Raw genomic sequence first — 22,207 nt, 5'->3', positions numbered from 1 at the left:
CCGCGGCCGCGCTCCTCCTGCTTCCCGTGATGCCTCGGGGCGGGAGGACTCGCTCTTCCCATGATGCTCCGCGCTCCCTGGTAACGGAGCCGTTGCTAGGGGCGGCCGCCATGACGGCGGCGCTGAGGCTCGGGGTTCTTCTCCTGCTCCTCCTGCCGCCGCTCCAGGCAGAGGAGCCGAGCGAGGAGCCCAGCGAGGAGCCCGCAGCGCTACCGGAGACCCGGGCGCGGCCCCGTAGCGGGCCGGCCCCGGTCACGGACGGTGGGTGCCCTGCGGCTCATCCCGGGCCGCGGGAGGGCCCTGCTCGCGGCCTCGCCCGGGCCGATGGCCCCTTAGCTCCTCCCTCCGGCTCTCATTGCAGCGCCCGGGCCTGCGCTGCGGCTGCCCCGCGGGGATTCAGCGCGCCGAGCTGCCCCCCGAGGCTCGGAGCCGGAGCAGAAGGGCAGGCTCGGCCCTGGGAGCTGGTGCAGGCGGCGGGCAGGCTCCCTGCCACCCAGCCCCGAGCCCAGCCAGGGCCTGGCCTCGCAGGGGAGACCCAGGCTCACCCCTGGGCATCTCCTCTTACTCTGTACCACGCGGGCTGCACACACAGTTTGCCCTAAGACTCCCAGTTCAGCTCTGTGAACGCTGGTGCCGTCGCCCTGTAGCTCACAAACTGTTGTTATTGAGCTAGTGGAAGGTGTTTTCCGCTGTCTTCTATTTGACATCTGATTTCCCAGTGTTGTTGCCATCAGCTCAGCTTCCCTATGCTGCCTGCCAAATTAAACATGTTTGCTCCGGGACGTGGTTTAGTGGCAGATAGGAATGGTTGGACTTAATCTAAGAGATCTTTTCCAACCTAGTGATTCTATGACTATGTTGTCTCAATGCGTGCCTCCTTAGTGAAAAAAGAGACTCAAATCCCTGATCCCAGAGGTGTAACTGCACAATCTCATCGTCCATGTTTAAACTTGTCTTGTTTACGAGGTGAGCTAAGGATTCTGGTGCTAAACTCAGCTACCAGAACAGTCAGAACTACAGGAATTCCAGGAAAAGCCTGGATACTGTTCAGGTTGTCAGAGAACATCCTGGAGGGTGTAGAGAAATGAGCAGTAGTCAAGTTGAAATAAATGGTTATGAAAATGATGGCTCTTTGAATGTCTTGCCTACAGAGTGCTGGTCTTAATTTTCTTCATTCTGTGCTATTCCTAAGTCTGATTTAATTGTAGAACAGCAACTCTCCAAAACAGTACAGTAAAGTAATATTTCTTCTTTGAATTTGTACTCAAGAAAACCTAAGAATGTTTTAAGAAGTTCCCAAATGTATTTTATCAAAGCAGTTTACAGCATTGCTAGCAGTTACATTCTATATTATTGCAATATTTTACAGTATCTAAAGGCAGAAACAACTTCAAAGTAGTCAACTATGGTTATGTTGGCACATCAGGAAAATCTATTGCTGGACCCTGGGACACATTCAATACTTGTAAACATCTCACTGCTCTATCAAAATGTTTCCCAGTAAGCTGAAACAAGCAGATCCCTACACCTTATTTATATCTCTTTGTTTCCTCTGCAGGGCTGAGTACATTTCATACCTTCAAAATTCCTTTTAAGTTGCTTTTTTGATTTTGCAGTGAACGTGCCATCAGATTTTAGTACTCCCTTGATTTTGTTGCTGTGTTCCAAATAGATTTGCTAAGCAGCTTTTAAAAATTCCTTAAAATAAGCACATCAGTTTGGATATAGACTTTTGACCATTGTCAAAAACAAGGCAGGGTGAAAAATGCAAGTGCTGGGGAACATGTTGTAATGTGTAAAGTTACAGTCCTAATTCTAATTTAATTCTCCTCCAGTTGCCAGGCTGTGTGTTTGTGATCTGCTGGTGGCGGAGTGTGATACCAACTGCTGCTGTGACCCTGATTGCACTGCAGCAGATTTCAGTCTCTTTACTACGTGCTCAGTTCCTATTGTCACGTAAGTGGATAAACAGCTGTATGATATACAACATCTTGTTTTATTTGCTGCCTGCATTCGTACGGGCTCTATCCTTGCCTCTTACCAATTTCTTTCACCTCTCCCCCTGCCACTGTTGCTCCCGCCTCCCCTTTCACCAGTCCTTCCTGCACTAGGCCTGGAAACTTTTGGCCCCAACCAAGTAGAACAGAACATTCTCCTCCCGTTCCAGTTTCTCATTTGCTTATTTCCTCTTTTCTAAACTTGGGCTCCTTGCTTTTCTCCTGTTCCATTGTGCTCGTGTCTATGGGAAGTGGTGCCTTCTGTTTGGGGAAGAATAATGCATCCTTAGCCTTATGTCAATATAATGCAGTGTCTGGGAGTACAGAAAGCTGATACCATGGGACCATCTGGCCACCTCTGTGGTTCCTCAGGTACTTATCAGTAACCTCTTTCATTATGTTTTGTGATATCAACTAGAAACTTGATCAATTCAGGGCTTACTGAAGTAGTGCGATCATTGTTCTGATCCTAGTCTTACAAGTCAGCATCCCCTTCTGCTGCCTCACCTCCAGTCTGTCACTTCACAAACAGTAAAACATAACTTTATATCAATAAATAACGCTGATAGTTGTGTCGTTGCTATTTACAGTTTATCTGAAAACACCTTCACCCTATTTAATCTTCTTAAAAAGGAGTTAAGAAAGCTTACTTCAAAATCATAATGTAAAAAAATCTCTTGGTGGCTTCTCAGAACACCGAGTACAGCTCTTCAGCCCACCTTTTGCATTAATTATGCCAATCTGAACACTGGGGTTTATTCTCAGTGCTTTGAAATTTGACTTAGCAGTCATCCCAGACTGCGGTTTCTTATTGTTCTCGCACACAATGACTACTGCTGCCCATTTATAGATGTATCAGAAAGGTCTCATCAACGCCTTCCTGAGTGACAGTTTAATGGTCTCAGGAGACTTTTCTGTCTTCTTCAACTAGAATTGCATAAAACGAGGTTGTGTTTCTTTCCCCAAATTATTTTGTGTAAAATGTTCATTTTGTATGAACATTGTATGAAAATCCATGGGGTTTTCAAAGGCTTCAGGTATTATGAATCTGGTTCCATTTCTTTACATGCATCTGATGTAAGACTTTTTTCTGCTCCTTGCCCAAATGAATATTATTCTAATATTCAGAAAACTGACCTTTTTTTCTGGTCTACATGCCATCGCCTTACCCTAAAGGTCACACTTCCCACTTGTGCTGTGTAAATCAAAGTGCTACTGAGCTGTGTACAGCCCTGTGTTTGTGATGTCTCACACCATCTGGATCCCAACTAACCCATCTTTTTAGCTCCAATATTATTCCTATCAGGCTCTTGCCTCCCCCCTGATTTGTCTCTTGCCTTTCTTCATGTTGCTGCTCACATGGTTTCCCCGCTACGTAAAACATATTGAAGACTTCTCTGTTATTTATTAGCAAGCACACAATATAAAACAATATAAACATAGGAAGTGTAATTGCTGTACAAATGGTGTTAAAAAGAATAATCTCTTTTGTGCTTTTTGAATGCTTCAGTACACGAAAATAACGTACAAATATCATCAATACTACCTTCTAGTGGATTATTTATTTTATTGTTACTGTTTGCAGAGGTGACAGCCAACTCTGTAGTCAGAAAGCTGCTGTGTATTCACTTGATGTTGATGCAAATCCACCAGAAAGGATATTTGAATTAATTGACCAAGTCAATCCCAGTATTTTCTGCATTCATTCTACAAATTGTAAGTAGATTTCTTGCCGATATTGAGCATTGTGCTGTTGTTTCTATAAGCTCTTTAGGTACCAAAAACAAACTAAACCTGTCAGAAAACCGGTTATTTTGTATGCTCACAGTCCTTGTGTTGTAATCCTTTCGCTTGTGGAACTAAGGACTTAAAACATACTCTAATTCTTAGTCTTCTCTGTTGCAAATTTGTTTGTTTGTTTTGTAAAATAGTTTATCAACGCCAGTAAGTCCTGTTTGAAGTTGTCTCATAGGAAACTGACTCCTCCCCAATCAGTTATTGTCCCTGTGTAACAGGCACCAGTGTTACAAAACCTTTATGGCCAGCTTGAAGTGACTCGCAGGGAACCAAGAAGCAACCAGTGCTGTGTTCTCTTAATTTAATTATGACTGTTCAGTAGTCATCTGAATACTTAGCATGGAAACTGTAGATGCCAATTGGCATGTCTTTGTTTGAAACATCTGATGTGTTAGAAATTACGATTTTGAAAGAAAGGGACACCTCTTTCCTAAAGTTTGATGGATTTGGGTGAAATGATGAATTAAAATATCACCTGGGTTTTCTCTTAAAGAAAAGAGAAAGCTTTTCTTATTGAAAAGCTGCATTGGTACTTTTCTGTCACTGTTTTTAACAACGCCAGAAGGAAAATTTGTTACTAAATACTGTTTCTGTATCTTATATCCTAAAAGTGATCTCCTTCTTTAAAATGTTTTGACAGATAAACAAGCACTCTCCTTCAGTTCCCCTGAAATGCCTACGTCTGACAATTTTGATCAATTGCTCAAACAGTTTGGGAGTGCTGCTTTCAGTGCTGAGCCTGACAACTGGAATACGGACACAAATCCTTCTGATGCAAATGAAACTTATGGATATGAGGTAAATAATCATCCAATTCAACTGGTATTAGATTGTGCCATAAAAGACCTTTTAAGCTTCGTTTGCATCTCTTTTTTTTAAAAAAAATTACAGTTCTCCTGGAAAAGACAAACTTTATTTTGGTCTTTAAACATAGAAATGTAAAAATGACAAGTGTAGAATTTTGTGTTAGCTTACTGGAAAAGTGAACTAGATCTTTTAAGATCTGTGAAAAACAAATGGCAATTTCGCTATTGTAAACATAAAGCTGTTAGCAGCGGCTTAAGAACTGATGCACAAAGTAGTATATGGTATTGACAGATACAGTGGAAATAAATACTTCTTTTATTCAGGTTTATTGTCAATATAAATGCTCTAAAACTTTCCATGGGCTGAAACACATCTGTATACTTGAACGTGTTGTTTTATTTGGCAGTATGGTGTGCCTGTACAGACAGCGGATGCATTTCTAAGACTACCTAGCCCTGTCGTCTCCTCTTGGTGCTCTGATGCGAATCCTGCAGGTTGGAAAATGCATTTGAATTCCTGTTTATTTGCTTTAGAGTGTTCTGCACTGGCTTGAGCTTTATCAGTCAGTGCATTGGCACGCACACAAATGTAAATTCAGATAAAGATCCCTTAACAAATATTTTTCAAATAGCTTCTGTTTCTCTGTTTTTTTTTTAGACATTGAGTCTTGGTAACGGGTTGTTTATCCAACAGTAAAACATCCTATTTGGTATAATTACTTCAATAAAATAGCACAAGGGTGACACCATGAGGGACAAGGGTGTTAAACAAAGCAAGACTTAACTGGGCATCCTTTGTAAGATGTCCCTCTGGTATAATGAGGTTCCTTTCATAGCCTGAATGCAACTCAAGTCAGACTTGCAGGCTTGAGCTCTGTATTTTAACCTTTCACACAGTTCCCTGAAAATGTGCAGAGGGGGAGGGGAGAGAAAAAAAAAAAAAAGAAGCAAGAACCGCAGCCAAACCCACACACCTGCACTTTCCAAACCCTCCTGTTGTTATTAAATACGGTATCATAACAATCATGATGACCTTTGGAAAACCGAAGTCTCTTGTGAAAGAAAAAAGAAATCTTATGAGATCCTACAAACGAAGTCATAAATCTTCTAGCTTTTATTAAGCTTCTATTGTTAAGAAGTAATATTTGGTCTCAGCATTTCTGGAGAATCTAAGTCAGTGTCATTCTTTATAGCTGACATAAAACCTTATCTGAAATAGAAATTGTTTATTTTCACTTTTGCTTGTACTTGAGGTTCTTATATTGGGTTTTACTTCTGCTTTTCATAATTACTCTTTAATTTTGTTCAGTAATACTTCGTAATTTTTTTTCCAGGGTTTTTAGTGAACCAGGCTACAAAATGCACCCGGTTGGTAAGCATGGAAAAATGTGGCAACATTGAAGCAGTCAGCATGCTTTTTTATGTCAACTCCAGCATTTTAGCAGTAAGTATGATTTCAAACAGTTGTATAGGTGACTGTTGATATTACACGTCTTTTGGTGTTTCCAGAAATAAGTTCCTTCTATTTACTAAAGGATGTGGTGTTTAATTTGGGTTTTTAAGTTGTGGGCTGGGAAAAAAAACCTCTCACTATGTAACAGACTTCTATACAGAAAGCTTTTGGAAATGCTTTTGTTTCAGGCATCTGTAACAGAAACATTTACTGTTCTCTGCTTAGCCAACAAAAATAATGGTCTTGAAGAGGCAAGCTTGTGTTACTGAGCTAACACTTACTGCAGTGGTAGCAGTTTTAGGCTGGTAGAGACGGTCTGTAGGAAGTTCCCCTTCCCAAAGGGAGCTGAAGGTGGGATGTGACCACAGAAAAGTGACTGTTTTGGGGAGAGGATGGTTACAGGGCAGGGCAGGGAGCTCTGCCAGTGCCAGCAGGTGGAGCTGCCGCTAGAAGAAATGGCAAAGCACATCAACCCAGGGAGGCTTGCTGAGAGCCCTAGGTGAGAGGATCTGTACAGCAGTTCCTTCAGAAAACCCCGTCGTGCTGAGCTCGTACTATTTATTGAATGTATCGTGTGTGTATTGGGAATGTAGTCAAAGCTAGGCCTGATGGAAAATTGATGGAAGTAACTTAAGACATTTTCTGGTTGCTGTCAGGGGAAGAAGAGGATTGGATGGTAAGATTTTGCCTGCTAGCCACAAAGAACAGACATTATTTTCACACTGCCTGGATACTGCAGTGGATATCCAATCACTCCACGATGCAAAAGTTATTGTAATGATAGGGTTAAATAGACACAGCAGTTAGGCTTTAACTGCTTTACTTAACTGCAACTTACAACCGGTCACACCTTTTCTGTTTTTTGAATCTGGTTTTTTATTCTCCTCTAGGTGCCCAGATCAAGTCAGATGGTAAGTATCCTTTGGAGCTGGAACAGCTGGGGGCAAAATTCTTATTTAATTGTAGTCAATGAGAGTTTTACACTGACTTCATCAGCACAGAGACTTTATCCTTAATCTTTAAATTAAAACAATTCTATTGTTTGCTATCAGTGGTGATACTTAGCAACTGCTACCTGCAGATATGTAAGACTGATGCATTCTCCTCATATAAAACTCTCTCTAGTTAATTAAAAAATAGAATCTTTATATTGAACTCCTGCAATAAATGTAACGTAGCAGTTCAGAGGCTTATTGACTGCTGCGTCTGTGGAACAGAACCCAGAAGGGTCACAGATATAATAATATAGAAAAAGCCAAAAATAATTATACACAATGGTCAGAAATGACGTGAATTTGTTTTTCAGGTTAATATTACTGTCCAGTCTGTAGTTGCCCAGTCTCAGAATGGAACGCGGACTTTACTTAATGGTAGTGAAGTCCTCAGGCTCCCTGTGATTTTGGATGAACTATGCATAAATATAGTTCTTGGGGTAGGTATGACAGTTCTTTTCCTCTTCATGTTTGATGGAAAGCATGTACACATCAAATAACTTCTGATTCACAGATTACAAAGGCATGAGAAAAAGGCCTTGCACGGTTTCCATATATTGTGACATGTCCAAAGCAAGTGTGACAGGAGAAGGACTGACTTCGGGATAAAAAGAATGTTTTGCAACAAAATAATAACTATATACAACATAATAGAAATGGGATGAAATCCTTTTCTATAACCACTGTGGGTATATGACATAACAGACAATAATGAGCTTAGAATCTGTATTATGCTTGGGCGAAGATGACTTCAGGCACGGTGGTGGCAGAGACAGAGGAATACACAGTGCAGATCATCTCATCTTTTCCTCTTAAACAGATGAACATTGGGCTTATGCTTAGAAGAGGTTTATCAAGAAGTCAGTTTTTTAAAGGCTCCAACCTTGGATCCGTTTCTAACGATTGCTAATCAGTGCCTTGGTTTGGTAACAATCGTCTTCTTTATACATAAATCTGCTGACATGGCTGCTTTCTGAATGTCATGGTTTTGTCAGAACAGACCACAGCTTTTTTCTTGCTCTTCTTGAAACTCTCTCCCTGTGCAGACAGGAAACGAGTGACTAACTAGGATAAATAGGCAGTATTTCCAGCCCATGTGTCTTAATTTGTAGCAGAAAACTAGATCAGCATCTGGAGGGAAAGTGTCTAATCAGTCTGTAAGTATCAGTGCTTATAAAAGCATATGCTGCCTGGGGTGTAGAGACAAGTCTTTGTGTTTTTAATGCACGGTCCTTGTAAAATAACTGGCCCCCTACTAAGCAGCACAGTGCCTCCTGTTTTCTAGGCCTGTCCTTGCTACAACTGAGGATATAGTATATATGCCATAGAGTTGGGAGTTTATTAAACAAGGAAGAAAGAAAAAAATACCTAGTTTTAAATTCCTTCCCCCCCCCCATTTCATACTCTAACATATTTGTTCTAATTAATATCTAAAATGTTTAATTTTCAGGTGAGTTATCACATTACATACACAGATGCAGGAGAAATAATAGAAGCAGCTGCTTCTTTTGTCCTGGGGGCAATTAACAGAGAAGCACTTTTGATACAGCAGAGCTTTGAAATCAGCTTTACTCAGGTAACTGCTAAGAGATGTTACAGATGACTTCTTGAAAGACATTTAATTACAAAACTTATTAAACTTGAACTAGCACAGTTGTTAGCAGCAAGGTAAAATGTAACTTGCCCTGGATACACAAATGAAGCAGCATTTCAGAACTGGGCAGTAAAAGGTCCCCAAAGTCTGTATTTTACAATCAGAAGAGGCATCTTGTATCCAGTGAAAGCAAAGCCTGCCCCCAGTGTTAGAGAGCTGTTGTAATCTTACAGAGCAGTCTTACTGCTGTTATTGTTCAAGGCAGTTAATAATTCTAAAATAAGTGAAATATTGCTGTGTTTTCCACCCATTCCAGTACGGGATAAGATCTAATACTGTACATTTGTATTGCAGGTAAACACACAGCCAGTTCCTCTCAGTGGTAATCCTGGTTATGTTGTTGGGCTGCCTGTAAGAGCAGGCTTCCGGCCACAAGGATATCCTTTCCCTGCTGATATTTTGTTTGCAGCACTTGTTCTGGTCCATCTTCCCAAATGGGAATATGCTAGATGTTTCTAGCATGAACATCTGTAAAATATATCTGTTCTTTAACAAAAGTAAAAGGGTGCTTTCTTGGCTATGTTTTAGAAGTAGCGAGTGACTCAGTCCTGACTGCAATCTCCTGGGACTTTTCGGTGAGACAGATTTAGACCTTCATTGTACACTCTGGTGCATCTTCACAGTGTAAGAGGAGTCTTCAGCGATTACAGCATTTTCAGATATATTTTAAGGATATGATTAAGGATTCTTTTCCAAGATATACATCAAGTATTTAATTTCCCTTTAACTCTGTATTACATCTGGCATCATTCAGAACACTAACAAATACAATCAGCTCACCATTCTGCAAAGTACATCCAGTCAGGACTGTATGGCAGCACAGGGAGCCAGAACGCCAGTGTTGTTTGGTTATAACATGATATCAGGCTGTACATTACGGTAAGAAGACATTTATTTTTTTTTTTATTTAGTGCTTTTAACCCTCCGCAACCCTGTCCATTAGGATCTGTTCAGGTCCTGGGACAATTATACTGCTGTGGGAGTATTTAATTATAAAAAATGTCATTTAATTAAGGACGGTCTTTCTCTAGAAAAGATTGTGTACATTAGCAACTGTAGCCAGAAGGCTTGGAACAGCGCATGAGAGCAAGGAGAAATTATTACTGTGTCACAACCATGGATTTTGCTTTAACTCATGGCTTTTTTTGTTTTGATTTGGTTTTTTTCTGGAAGAATTACAGCAGCTGTGCAATGCCAGCCTTTGACTCAGACCCTCCTAGATTTACTGAAGGGACAAAATTTTCCTGAATATGTGGCCTCGTTTGGAAATTCTCAAGCCCAGGATGTGCTCGACTGGGTGCCGATAATTCACCTCTACACCTCAGAACAGGTGAAAGTTACACCACTACCACCACATCCTTCACTCTCACTGTCCCCTCTCCCAATATCTCTACCTGTGTTGCAGCATCAGCCGAGGCTTCTTAGACCTACGAGGAAAAAAACTGCAGAAACAATCTGGAGGAAAGTCCTCCTGGAATATTGAAAAACAAAGGGTTTCACTCTTGCTGTAAGGACAGAGTTTACTTTCAATTATGCTGGTATCCCGGCATCTCAGTTACGGATCAGAGCAACACGTTAGGTACAAAACAACCAAGTTCTATCCATAATTTAGTCTCGCGCTGTTTAGATGGGATAAAACACACAACTTGAGAGGTCAAAAGTAACAGAATCAGTGTTTCTATGTGGTGCTCTTATACCAGGTTAGAGTAAGATTGCAAGAATGTTTTAAAGCACAGAAACTGTATGCTTCAGTGAGCTAGACAACACTTTTTTTTTCCTTAACATCTGCTGGACTAGTCCTTTTCCTCCTGACGCAGCACAGTCCCTGCTGTTGGTGGTAGGCAGTGCTGCCTGGCATGTGCTCAGTCACAGCACCTCCTCAACGGAAGCTCGTATGTAGGTTTTGCAACCAAACAGGGAATGATTTCTGTAACCAGAAACTTGACAGTCCAAGAAGAAACACCTAAAAATACTGAAGATTGTAGGCTTCAAGATTCTGCCCTGGCAGAGTTAAGCATTTTCTACTGTCTCAGCATTATTACTGAAATAAATCTTCCTACTAAAAAGAGCCAGCTCAGCACCAAGAGCCCTCCCCAGGCAGAAGAGGCCTGCCTGAAGCGCAGCTGCAGCGTGGGTTTGTCACCTGTGGAGAACCTGCAGAGACAGCCCTGAGCCAAAGCTGGGAGCACCTGTGCTGCCTGTGCAGGCATCAGTCCAGGGCACCGGGGCGCGGCTGCTCTGCTAACCTCCCGGAGCGAGCTATCTAGAGGCATCCTGCCAGTTTATGAGAGGAATAATTAACGTGGTTGCTTCTGTGCAAGTCAGACAGTGACAGAATTTGTAACACTTTGCAGAGCTCGTGCCAAATACCAATATCACTTGAAATAGAAGTGAAGTGGACTAAATATGGATCCCTAGTCAATCCACAAGCCAGAATAGTGAACGTGACAGCAACAATTGCTACCACCACATTGAAGCAGGTATGTAATTAAATTACAAGATTTAAGATAAAAAGAATGGCTTGTTTTGTTTGGGTATCAGCTGTGTGACAGTGACCCAGTTAATCCCTTTATCTAAAGGTAGCACTTCATATTAGAATGTATTACACTCAACTGTTTCTGTTCCAACTCAAACACAACTGTGGGCTGCTTGCCAAAACACACTTCAATAAAAATCTATACATCATTCATGAAAATAAACATGGAACTGTAGATGAAAAAACCTTTCTGCAAATAACAGCTGAAAATATAACCCAGTCGATTCAAAGCAATTGTACAAAGAGAAGACTGAAGCTAATGATCATTTGTATTTTCATTGCAGCTTCCCTCAGGAAGGGAAAGGACTATTCCTGTAACAAGTTCGGTTGTTTTCACTGATGTTTCTTCACCTGCAGAGCCAGGCTATAAAGCTTGGCCCACCATTAATGCCAAGTTACCCTTTGATTTTTTCTTTCCATTCGTCTAAGGTAAGTATGCATCAAAAAAAAAGCCATATTTCTGGGTGGTTTTTTTTTCTGCTTGTTAACCCATTTCCTAAAGAAGCAACGTTTATCCAGTTACTGTGATGGACCATCACTTTCTTCTAAACTGCAGACACACTGGGTTAAAATGGGCCAAGAGAGAGAGGGTGAGCCCTTGTGAGAGTTCTTAGAAGCTTTAGGGCAGAAAAAATCCCCACATTAATTGTAAAGTTCCTAATTATACCTCTGCTGAGAGGAGAAAAGATTGCATTATGAACTCGATGGTGGCTCCAGCTCGCCAGTCAGCACGTGTAGAGCCTTCCAGCCTTCCGGTGCTGCTCCAAGCTGCTGGCCGAGCAGTGTCGAGGCTGGAGGGGAAGAGAAGGGCACAGGGACACAGTGCGGCTCCAAAGGAAAGCAGGCTTCATTATTCTGTGAACAGCAGAGCTGAATTGTTAATTAAAGTAATCATGTGCTACTAGAAAAGGCCTCTGCTTTGTCTATTTTCACAGATGAATAAACCACATATTTCCAGCTCTTTTTTCCCAAACCACTTATTAATTACTTTTCTTTAAAAACTCAAAAAGTTAAGTTGTGCTTTCAGCAAAGCTCAATGACCCTTCCAGCTGACTGTGGCTGAAATCAACTGGAGACGCCTGCTCCAGTCAACACCTTTCAAAATTCCCACTTATTGAATCTTACTCTTCAACTATAAAATAGTCTCACCACAGGGACCTTCCAGTACCTGAAAAAGTTCACGTTGTGTTCAAACACCAGCCTGGTCCTTTAGACTATGCTTTCTAATGGCTTTTCTGGAGCCTAACTGTTCCCAGCAGTCCTCTCACCTACATCTGTTCTTACATATTCTAATTCTTTTAATGTGTTGATTTATGAGCTGTGGAAGCAGACAGAACTTTGTAGCCCAGCGAGCTACAAACGAACACTTAAAATGGAAGAAGAGATGAGAGAACGCAGTCTGTGAACTGAGATCTGCTGCTGAGAGCAAGGCATTGTTTGACCTAAGATGACACGTTTGCTGATTTGATCGTCAACTAAAGGAGGGTACGTTGGTATTTTTAAAATGAATGTTATGTAAATAACAAAGTGGCACAAGCAGCAACAGAAATGAGGAAACTACCAACAATACGAAAAGAATGGCTGGCAAAGAGGAGATGTATTAATGACGAACGGTCGGCCTTTAGAGAGGAAATGACCTTTTCAGTTTGGATTCTTATTTGTACTGCAAGTATCTACAAGATGCTGCAAAAAAGAGTATGTTCTCACAGAAAAATGTAATTATTTAAAATCAGTGGTGCTTTCTTGGATGTAGAGCTTGGAAAGATGAGTCTTTTATTAAATTATAGTTTTGACTGTACAACTGTACAAGAAAGGCCTTATGAAATCACTGTTTACAGGGAGTACACCTGATTAATTTTCCAACAAAACCATTTTCGCAATCCCAAGATCAAATCAAAGTGTGGTCGAACAGAATGTGTTTATAGCCAACATTATACAAGAGAAAGCAAAGAGACGGGAAAACCTTTCAGGTCACACTGGTAGGTTTCAACACTGAATTCTCCAGGGCAGACTTCCCCACCTCGGAAAACCAGCCTCCTATTTTTGCTCGCTGATGAGGCCATGCTGTTTTAATATCTTGTTAAGCCTCTCAATTTCTTGCTCCTGTTGGAGACAAAAGTCAAATCATTAATGCAGCTCTTTTAGCCTGGAGAAGAGGCGGCTGAGGGGAGACTTTATTGCTCTCTACAGCTACCTAAAAGAGGTTGTAGGGAGGTGGGTGTTGGTCTCTTCTCCAAGTGATAGGTGACAGGACAAGAGGGAGTGGCCTTAAGAAGGGTCAGGGGAAGTTTGGATTGGACAACAGGAAAAATTTCTTCACAGGAAGGGTTCTCAAGCACTGGCAGAAGCTGCCTGGGAAGGGGCTTGAGTCACCATTCCTGGAGATATTTTAAAAGGTGGGTAGATGAGGTGCCTGGGGATATGATTTAGTACTGGACAGATACAGCTGGAGTCGGTGATCTCAAAGGTCTTTTCCAACCTAATGATCCCATATTTCAGTAGTGGGAAGATCTGTGGGAAGCCAGGAAACTATTCAAAGATCTCACTGAAGTAAAACAGGGCAACCTGGCTGAAGTAAGTAGGACAGAGGAAGCCATTGCTTCTTTGCAACAGCAGTAGCTCTTTGGCCCAGCTTACCCCACAGCTTTTTGATGGGGAAACCAAGCTGACGGTGGCAACCTTGCAAAAGCATCCCAGGCTAGCTCGTTCTAGGGAGCAGCCAGTGGGTAAACCTCATTTAAATTGTTTTCTTACCTTCTCTACACAGCTGTGTTCCAGTTGTTCAACCTTTGTTGCAAGTTTCAGGTTTGCTTGCTTTAGCTTGGACACTTGTTGTTCAGAGCGGGTCTTTACTGACAAAATGATTCCTGTGAAACAATTCACAGCGGATTCATTTTACAATGTAAAACAGCCGCTAGCAGGAGGTTCACAGTACCCAGGGTCTGTACTCAAGGAGTTAAACGTGTTCCTCTCCAGCTCTGGTTCTGTCATCTTCAAACCACCCTCCCCAAGTGCTTTTCTTAATGAGAAGGGTTTTAAATTAGCCACCCCAGGGATTCTGATACCAATACTCTGCTGGGAAGAGGCAGTCTGGCCTCCGAGCTGAATTAATCAGTCAAACTGTCATTCAAATCCTGAATTTGAATTTGCTCCCTTGGCAGAGCCTGGGGGGGATGTAACTGGCAGCTTTGTTGTCACAAGGGGCTGTGTTTTAGCTGGTATCATGAGTTGGGAGCCTTGCTCTAAGAGCAGCGCACAGCACGGCCTGGGGCACGAGGCTCGTGTCCACCCTGGGGCCGATTGCTCCTGCCTGGTGTAATGGGGCATCATCAGCTTCTTAAGGCTTTGGCTTCACCTTTCGTGGCTGCAGTAAGGGCACACGCTTTCTCATGACAGCAGAGGTGTCACTGATCTACTGAAACATTGTTAGGTTATTCCATGTGAACTCAGCCCCCACAGCAAAGGCATTTTCTTCCTACCCTTTTCTGAGGGTGAAAAAAAAAGTAGCTTGGTAAGAGCATCAAGAACATCGCGTTCTTCCTACCCGACAGAGCTCTCCTCTGGCTGTTGACAGAACAGGGAGGCAGGCACTCATGCGTGCTGAGTTTCTAGCGCTGCAGGCAGCAGGCTCGGGGGTCACTGCTCTGAAGACAAAGCAGCGATGCTGCTTATTTGCACTGATAACATCAAATACCTGCCCCGTACCTGCCCCTCATCAATCAAGAGTGACTGCAGGCAGCCAACCGTGCCCAGGCTGGCAGCCCCTGAAGCTTGGGTGCTTTGTCCCCTTTACTGCTCCAAGTGAGCAGGCAAGGTGAGAAGCTTGGGGGGAAAAGCAGAAGCACCCAAAGATGCGGAGATTTATTTGTAAATGCAATACTTTTTCTGCTGTAAAACAGCATATCAAGAGACACCGTGGTTCCTGTGGCCCACGCAGCCTCACACAAATCCAGTTTCTCTCTGACTTGCGCTCTGAACTGAAAAGAGCCACAAGCTGCTCTCACATCTTCCTTTTTCTTGGCCAGTGGTGCCATCAGGCACGTTTTCCCCATCAAAATGGCAGCGGGAGCTGCAGGTGGTGGAGTTGGCCCCAGCCACCCTTTCCTTTTCTTCCAACTAACAGACTCCCAACTCCATCAAGTGCCGAGTGCTCACCAAAAGGGCACTTGTAGGCACAGGGCAGCACTTGGGCTGAGGTTTCATGCAGGAATTAGGGATAATCGCATTGCCACATTATTTAATCCCCAAATCCTTTCCCAGAGATGGAAGGATATGTTTCCAGCTACAGCCAAAGGTGCCTGAATTTGCATCTATTTGTGACAATTTACAATTAAAATAGCAGAGTTAGGAAAGTCTGATGTGGGGGACATTTTATATTCCTTTTACAATGAGCCCTTTGAATCCAAGCAAGAAAGATCCAGAGTGAGATCAGGACATTCCCTGCAGCATCCCTGGAGGGGATTACAGAGTCGCAGCAGAATGTGAGAACACTAAAACCCACTCCACTACAGATTCAGGAGGGCAGGGTTTTACCCTGCTCCTCTCTTAAAGTGTTGCCAGAAGGATTCTACCGTGCACGCTTAAAAACATGAGCCACCTCCCAGGAGGGAGGGATGCAAGAAGAGATTGGGTTGTCTTTAGAGGAACGTGCCTGATGCTGCCATGCTAGAGCTGAGCACCTCCACTAGCCCGGGCCAGCTGCCATGCCCCCATCACCAAGTCATCACAACAACACAAGCAACAGGTTATTGCTGCTCCAAAGAGATTACAACCTAATTAAGACCACGCTCCAGCAATGAAACTCTTGAGTTCACTGGGAGAGCAAGACCTTGGGGTCTCACAAGTGGCTTAGAAAAGGGAACAAAGACACAAGCCCAGATCATTTGAGGAAGGTCACCAAATGCAGCCCACAGAGAAGGCAACGCTCCCGACCGGCCGTGCACACCTACCGTTGATAATCCTGGCCACACGCCACAGCCGCAGGAGGATCAGCAGCCCGACAGCTTCAAACTCGCGCTCCCGGAAGATGAGGACGACATCAAGGATGAACGACACCACGACGACGATCCCGTCCAGCACTTCAAACTTGTGGTGGAAGAACTCACGGCGGTAGACGAAGACTTTAAACCCCACTTCAACCAGGAAGATGGTTAAAATGGAAAGGGAGAGGTAGTGGAAAACCTGGGAAAAGACAGCACAAGTTTACGGCCAGGAATCCCTCCTGTGTGCACACGAGTGGGGCGGGCTGGAAAAGCTCCACCACTCAAGGGCACATCTAATGCTATAAGGAGGAGGGCTGGGGACTTTTCTTGTGGTCTAAAGGACAACCAGAGCGAGCACTGGGCAGCCAGCAGCTTTGGGTAAGCCAGACCACGAGGTGTGAAGATGACTGGGAGGAGGGGGCGAGAGTGATTCAGCTCTGCCGCAGCCCAAGAAAGCGCAAAGCTGCTGCACAGACTGGCGTGAGCCGAGCCGGATCGGCCCCTCACCCTGCAGGGCTGTCACACAAATCCTGCAAGACCTTCATCCTTACCCCTGCAGCTACTGGCTCAGCAAGGCTGAAGGTCCAGGCGCTGCCAGCCCAGTCATCCTATCTAGTGAGCTTTGAACACCAAAGAGGGAAACGGTGGTTCACATTGACATTTCCAAGCATTTTTACCTTTGGGGTTATATTATATTTGTCTGGATGGATGACCTTCAAGTCCATAAGCAATTCCCCAAGGACCAGCAAAGCATCCAGGATGACCAAGCAGACAACCAGGATCTGTCGGAGGAGAAAAAACGATGTGAATCCTCTCCCAGCATGGACAGATTGGCAAGAGGAGCTGATGCAGCCTTCAGCTAAACATGCCCCAACACCCTGCATCCCTAGTTTGGCTGGTTGTGTTTCACAGAGCGGCTCCCACCCAGCAGCCCCGGTCAGTGGGCTATTCCTGCGAAGTCTCACCCATCCAAAACCACCTGGTTCCCCACCAAACCCGGTGTTTCTCACCGCTTCGCATGGGTTCTCAGGGAGCTCGAGCCAGGGGAGAGAGCACGTGCCCTCACCCACGCCATGACGAGCATGCACCGAGGTTTGTTGCCACTCAGGAAACACCTGCACCTGCTGCAGAGCAGTTTGTTTCCGACAGGATGGCTCAGCTCGGAGGCAGCAGCCGGTCTCACCAGTGCCACAAGTGCTCACAAGCTCAGTGCTGCTTCCAGCCCACCTTGAGCTCTACCTCACATCAGTTCTGCCGTCTTAGGGACCTTTGGCCGAGTCTTGCCCTCATCTCCCTTTTGGCCTGGGTTTGCTCTGCCTCACCTGAAACCTGTGGGAGCTGAAGAGCCTTTTCATCATGTCCTGGAAGGAGATGCGGCTCCTGGTGGGCTCCAGCTTGATTTCTGAATCCGGCTGCTTCTCCCCATTCTCCCCAGCCTCCTCCTCCTCCTCCCATTTCTGATAGTCGTTGCTCCACTGTACCGGGTCGTCCCCCACCACCGTGAAGTGCTTCAGGTACCTGGACATGGCTCTGGATCACGCTGGCATCACCCTGTCAGTATCTGTAGGACAAGAGCAGAGCGTCACCTCCCCACTCAGGACCAACTGAGGATGCTGAATCTCCCTCGTTTCACCACAGTGAGTGTGACAAGAGTGTGACATTTTGTACAGACGCTGCCGCCCGGGTGGCGTGCACAGAACCTGCTGACAGGAAATTGCTTAACGGTGGTGCTGCTTGTTTTGCATTACCTCCCACGGCACAAGACTGAGCCCCCGCCGCCTTCGCCAGTGCCGTTTGCACCCCATCGTTCTGCTCTACACCAAGGAACTTCCTTATGAGCCATTTCCAAACATCTCCAAACAAAGCATCAGTTACAGAAGGAAAAACCACCAGCCCTTATCTAGCATCTCATGGTGCAAAAGGAGGCAGCTGCCAGTTCCTCGTTGGAAAGAGCCGTTGCTTCTATTAGACTGATCGATGGAGGTTATCAGCCAGAAGCTGAAGCAGGGGATTTCCTCTCCTCCGTTTGCTCTCCCATCCCCTCCGTTCCGGGGGAGGCTGCTGTGAGCAGCAGATCCAAGACAAACCCTCTGCTCTGCTCCCAGAGCTGCCCTCATCCCTTCAGGTAGCCATGGTTGCATCCCAGCTGCCCCCACGCTGACTGGGGCATCCTCACCCTCGAGCCACACCACCACAGCCACAATTAATAGCAGGGATTTCTGTTATTTCAGCCTTTGCAGGCAAAATATGCAGGTGACCCTCACATTGCAGCCTGGCCTATGGGCGATGCTGTCCTCCCCCATCTCCTCCAGAGCCGACCTTGCCTTCGGGCATCCCAGCTCAGGCGGGTTCCTGTGGGCACCCAGCGAGGGGCAGGACCAACCCCAAATCCACAGACAATCCCTCTCGCAGCTCGGTGCTGAGAGCAGCTGCTGGAGAGGCTCCATCCATTCCCACTCTCCTGTTCCGCTGTCATAGCCCCACCAGCTCACCCTTCCTCTTCGGACAACCCAGCGAGACTGCAGGGCCACAAACCCTGTCCCAAACTGCTCTGTTGCCAGGAGACAACCACGTCCCCATCCCCAGAGGGACTCTCTGTGCTCTCTCCTTTGCCAAAGCTGACTGGGAGCTCAGCACCAACCGCTCTTGGCCGGTGGCTCTGCCTGTGCCCCAGGATGCTCTCCCAGCAGGCAGATGGCCCAGGGGCCCTGGTGGGATTCGCTCCCAGCAGTGCTGCCTGTAGGAGGGCACCTCTTGTCACCTGCTGCAGGGATCATAGAATCGCTTGGTTGGAAAAGACCGGTGAGATCATTGTCTCCAACCGTACCTGTTCACTACTAAATCATATCCTTGAATCATAGAATCACCAGGTTGGAAAGGACCCACTGAATCGAGTCCAACCATTCCCATCAATCACTAACCCATGTCCCTCAGCGCCTCGTCCGCCCGTCCCTTAAACATTTCTAGGGAAGACGACTCAACCCCCTCCCTGGGCAGCCTCGGACAGGGACCAATGACCCTTTCCGTGAAATATTTTTCCCTGATGTCCAGCCTGACCCTCCCCTGGCGGAGCTTGAGGCCATTCCCTCTCGTCCTGTCCCCTGTCACTTGGGAGAAGAGCCCAGCTCCCTCCTCTCCACAACCTCCTTTCAGGTAGTTGGAGAGAGCAATGAGGTCTCCCCTCAGCCTCCTCTTCTCCAGGCTGAACACCCCCAGCTCGCTCAGCCGCTCCTCGTAAGACTTGAGCCCCCCATCTGCCCATCTTTTAAACCCCTGTAGGGATGGGACTCCACCACCTCCCCGAGAGCCCTTTTGGGGAAGAAATTTTTCCTGCTGTCCGACCCGAACCCAAATGCCGTTCCCTAACGGGGACCGGCGATGCCCCCGTGCCCAGCAGCAGCCCCCGGCCCCCGGCTCCCCGCCCGCCCCCCCCAGCCCGAGGCTCCCACCCCCGGTACCGTCGGCGTCCCGGCCGCTCCGCCGCCGCCCGCGCCTCCCCGGGGCCGCCCCCGGCCCAGCCCAGCCCCGGTCCCGCCCCCGCGAGTCCCGACCCCGCTCCAGCCCGGCCCTTTCGGGCTTTTCTCCCCACCCGCCGCCCTCCCTGCGGTTCCTCCCCGAGCAGAGCTGCTGCCCCCGGACACGCCGGGCGGAGTTGGAACTTGGGGGTTTGAAACTTTTATTTTTTTTTTTTATTTTAAAAGCCCTGTTTTTACTCCGTGTCCCCGCCCCAACAAACCGAGCTGGCGTCCAGGATCGGCGTGAAACGGACCCGGGAGCCTCTCCTGGGATAGGAGTGCGCGGGGCCCAGGGATCGACAGGATTCCAAAAGCGGAAACCCTGGAAATTAGGCCTGGATTGACCTCCCTTCCTTCCAAGCTCAAGCTTCATCAGGAGGCCTCTTGGTATTTCAAGCTCCTCTCCGTCTTTTGAACTGTTTCTGTAACCAAACGCAGCTCCAGGAGGGCTGCCTGGCCCCCCAGCCTCACCTGAAACCTCTTCCCAGCCTCCCACTGGGTTAAACTGGTCTCTACACGTCTTTTTACAGGACCGGCATCCTTTTCCACAAGCCGAGTGTTCATCGCGGTCTGAGCTCTCTGCTCTGGGATGCTGGGGTCAGGTGAAGCTCACAGACTCCCCGCAGCACCAGGATGCAGCCCCCAGCCCGGTGCCACCACCCCAGGGACGGCCCGAGGCCACTGGCCATCCCCACGGCTTAAATCCCGTGTGTACGAGGGACCGGTGCTGCTGGGTGTCAGTGCCAGACGCCTGACGTCAAGGGGAGCAGGGGCAGAAGATGGCCAGTAGAAGAATGGATTGGATTGCATCTTACAACGAAAATGAGCTTTTTTAACTTAAAACCAAATGCCTGTGAAAACAAGAGACCAAAAAGATGTTTTCTAACACTGAAGCCCCTGAGGCTTAAGCCTCTTTTCAACAGAAGGGTAGAAAACCCAACTGTTTCCTAAGTGCTTGACCTCAGGAACTCAACAGCCGCCCCAAATTCATGAAGAGAGGGCACACTGTGTCCTACTTTGCAAGCCACGACTTTGAATAAGAATTGCTTTACGTGGCTCCTTAGAGGCCTATGATGCTCGGCCCACCCTGAGCGCCCCGCATTGGCCCCTCACCCCCTCCAACACTCTGGCTGTGGGGTTCCCAATGCGCTGCACAGGAGCCTGATGCTGCTGCACCCCCCAAGTGTTCTTGTGTAGATCCAGCTCTCGCTCAACAATTAATATCGCTTAGAGGTTAAGCTTGGACCTTAAGTGCATCATATGCATCAGGGACCTGTGCGCCCAGAACTCCCGTGTCCTCCCATGGAGACTTGAGCACCCCTAGGAACCAGCTTGTACTCTGCAAAGTCAGGGGGGTGGCTTGGTTTTTAAGACTTGCAGCTTCACCCAGTGGCTCAGGAGTGAAAGCCACTGCGGCACCAGAACAAGCAGATGACCTGTGCTGAACAACAGCCTTCCGACAGCTGGGTGGCAAAGAACTCGTTTCGTTCCAGAGAAACTAAAGAGAAACTTTCCACTATCTAGAATCAATAGGTAGGGCCTCACATCTGAGCAATCCTCTCCAGTCATACGTGTACATCAGACTTGGGTGCACTGCAAAAGGCACAAGAGGACTGAAAAGAGCTCAGGTCTGTCACAACTACCATGCTACCTTCTGTGGAGATCTTCAGCAGGGTCTGGCACGCTCCTCACTACAGCTTGCCCTGGCAGGGTCAGGGGCCTCAGGGGCTGACACACTGTTCTGTCCATTCCGTTCATAAACTAGGTGTTCCTACAAGTACAATGGAAAAAGAATAGGAAATCAGCAGCTGCTGCTCCTTCTCTCCCTCCGCTGGCCAAAAACCCTAACCCCAAAGGGGCATAAAATGCACCTCCAAACTCCCGATCACCACCCAAGGCAAGACCAGCAGGTCTCCTTCCCTTCCTGCCTCTATGGTGGAGCAGGAACCTTTCCACTCCACAGCAGCACCGTGGGCCTCCCTTCACCCCAAGCAGCTGGGGAGTCTGAGGTACATGAACCACACCAGGGGAATGCAGCCAAGCAGAAAACACAGCCCAGAATAGGCATATGTGTCACCAAGACTGCAACTGAGGACAGAAAAACACAAGTTACAGAGGAAAAAGGTGTGATGTGGTGACATGCAGAGCAGCTGGCAAGCCTAGTGGCTGCAGAGACTGGTTAATGCATTCCTGTGCAGGTACAAGTCAAATAAACCCAGGTTCCATGTGCTCCACGATTCGCTGGTGACACACAGGTGGCACTTCTACAAGGAGGCAGAAAAATTACAGAGCTATAAAGAAAACCACAAATGTGATTTAAAGGGTAAGTTTGTGCAAAAGCCTTTAGCAAGCAATCTCCGACACCTGATCTCATGAGCTCATCAGAAGTTATCAAGACATGGTGTGATTAATCAGCTTTATAGGGGAGATAAAAGTCAAGAGTAGGAAAAAGGTACTCTGATTTGGCAGAGAAAT

At 46.3% G+C, this 22,207-nt stretch overlaps 2 protein-coding genes across 2 annotated transcripts; one reads left to right on the top strand and one right to left on the bottom strand.

Annotated features, from left to right (window-relative positions):
* The first annotated feature begins 86 nt into the window (after window positions 1-86).
* On the top strand, window positions 87-13,036 carry TCTN1 (tectonic family member 1). The gene is made up of 14 exons (XM_069871132.1): window positions 87-261; window positions 1,836-1,956; window positions 3,583-3,713; window positions 4,435-4,592; window positions 5,008-5,095; window positions 5,935-6,044; window positions 6,944-6,964; window positions 7,360-7,485; window positions 8,496-8,621; window positions 8,994-9,078; window positions 9,440-9,578; window positions 9,873-10,029; window positions 11,054-11,179; window positions 11,520-13,036. Exons 1-14 carry the CDS (start codon window positions 111-113, stop codon window positions 11,661-11,663), a joined length of 1,683 nt encoding a protein of 560 aa, XP_069727233.1. The 5' UTR covers window positions 87-110; the 3' UTR covers window positions 11,664-13,036.
* On the bottom strand, window positions 9,854-19,692 carry HVCN1 (hydrogen voltage gated channel 1). The gene is made up of 6 exons (XM_069871130.1): window positions 19,676-19,692; window positions 17,540-17,778; window positions 16,895-16,999; window positions 16,185-16,416; window positions 13,990-14,102; window positions 9,854-13,338 (listed from the first exon to the last, which is right to left on the bottom strand). The coding sequence occupies exons 2-6, from the start codon at window positions 17,741-17,743 to the stop codon at window positions 13,273-13,275; spliced, it is 720 nt and encodes a 239-aa protein (XP_069727231.1). The 5' UTR covers window positions 17,744-17,778; window positions 19,676-19,692; the 3' UTR covers window positions 9,854-13,272.
* Between the last annotated feature and the right edge of the window lie 2,515 nt (window positions 19,693-22,207).

The sequence above is a fragment of the Phaenicophaeus curvirostris genome, chromosome 17, assembly GCF_032191515.1.
Source record: "Phaenicophaeus curvirostris isolate KB17595 chromosome 17, BPBGC_Pcur_1.0, whole genome shotgun sequence".
In the NCBI taxonomy this organism is placed as follows: Eukaryota; Metazoa; Chordata; class Aves; order Cuculiformes; family Cuculidae; genus Phaenicophaeus; species Phaenicophaeus curvirostris.
Note: the sequence above shows the minus strand (reverse complement) of the source record. Positions and strands in the feature narration are given on the sequence as shown.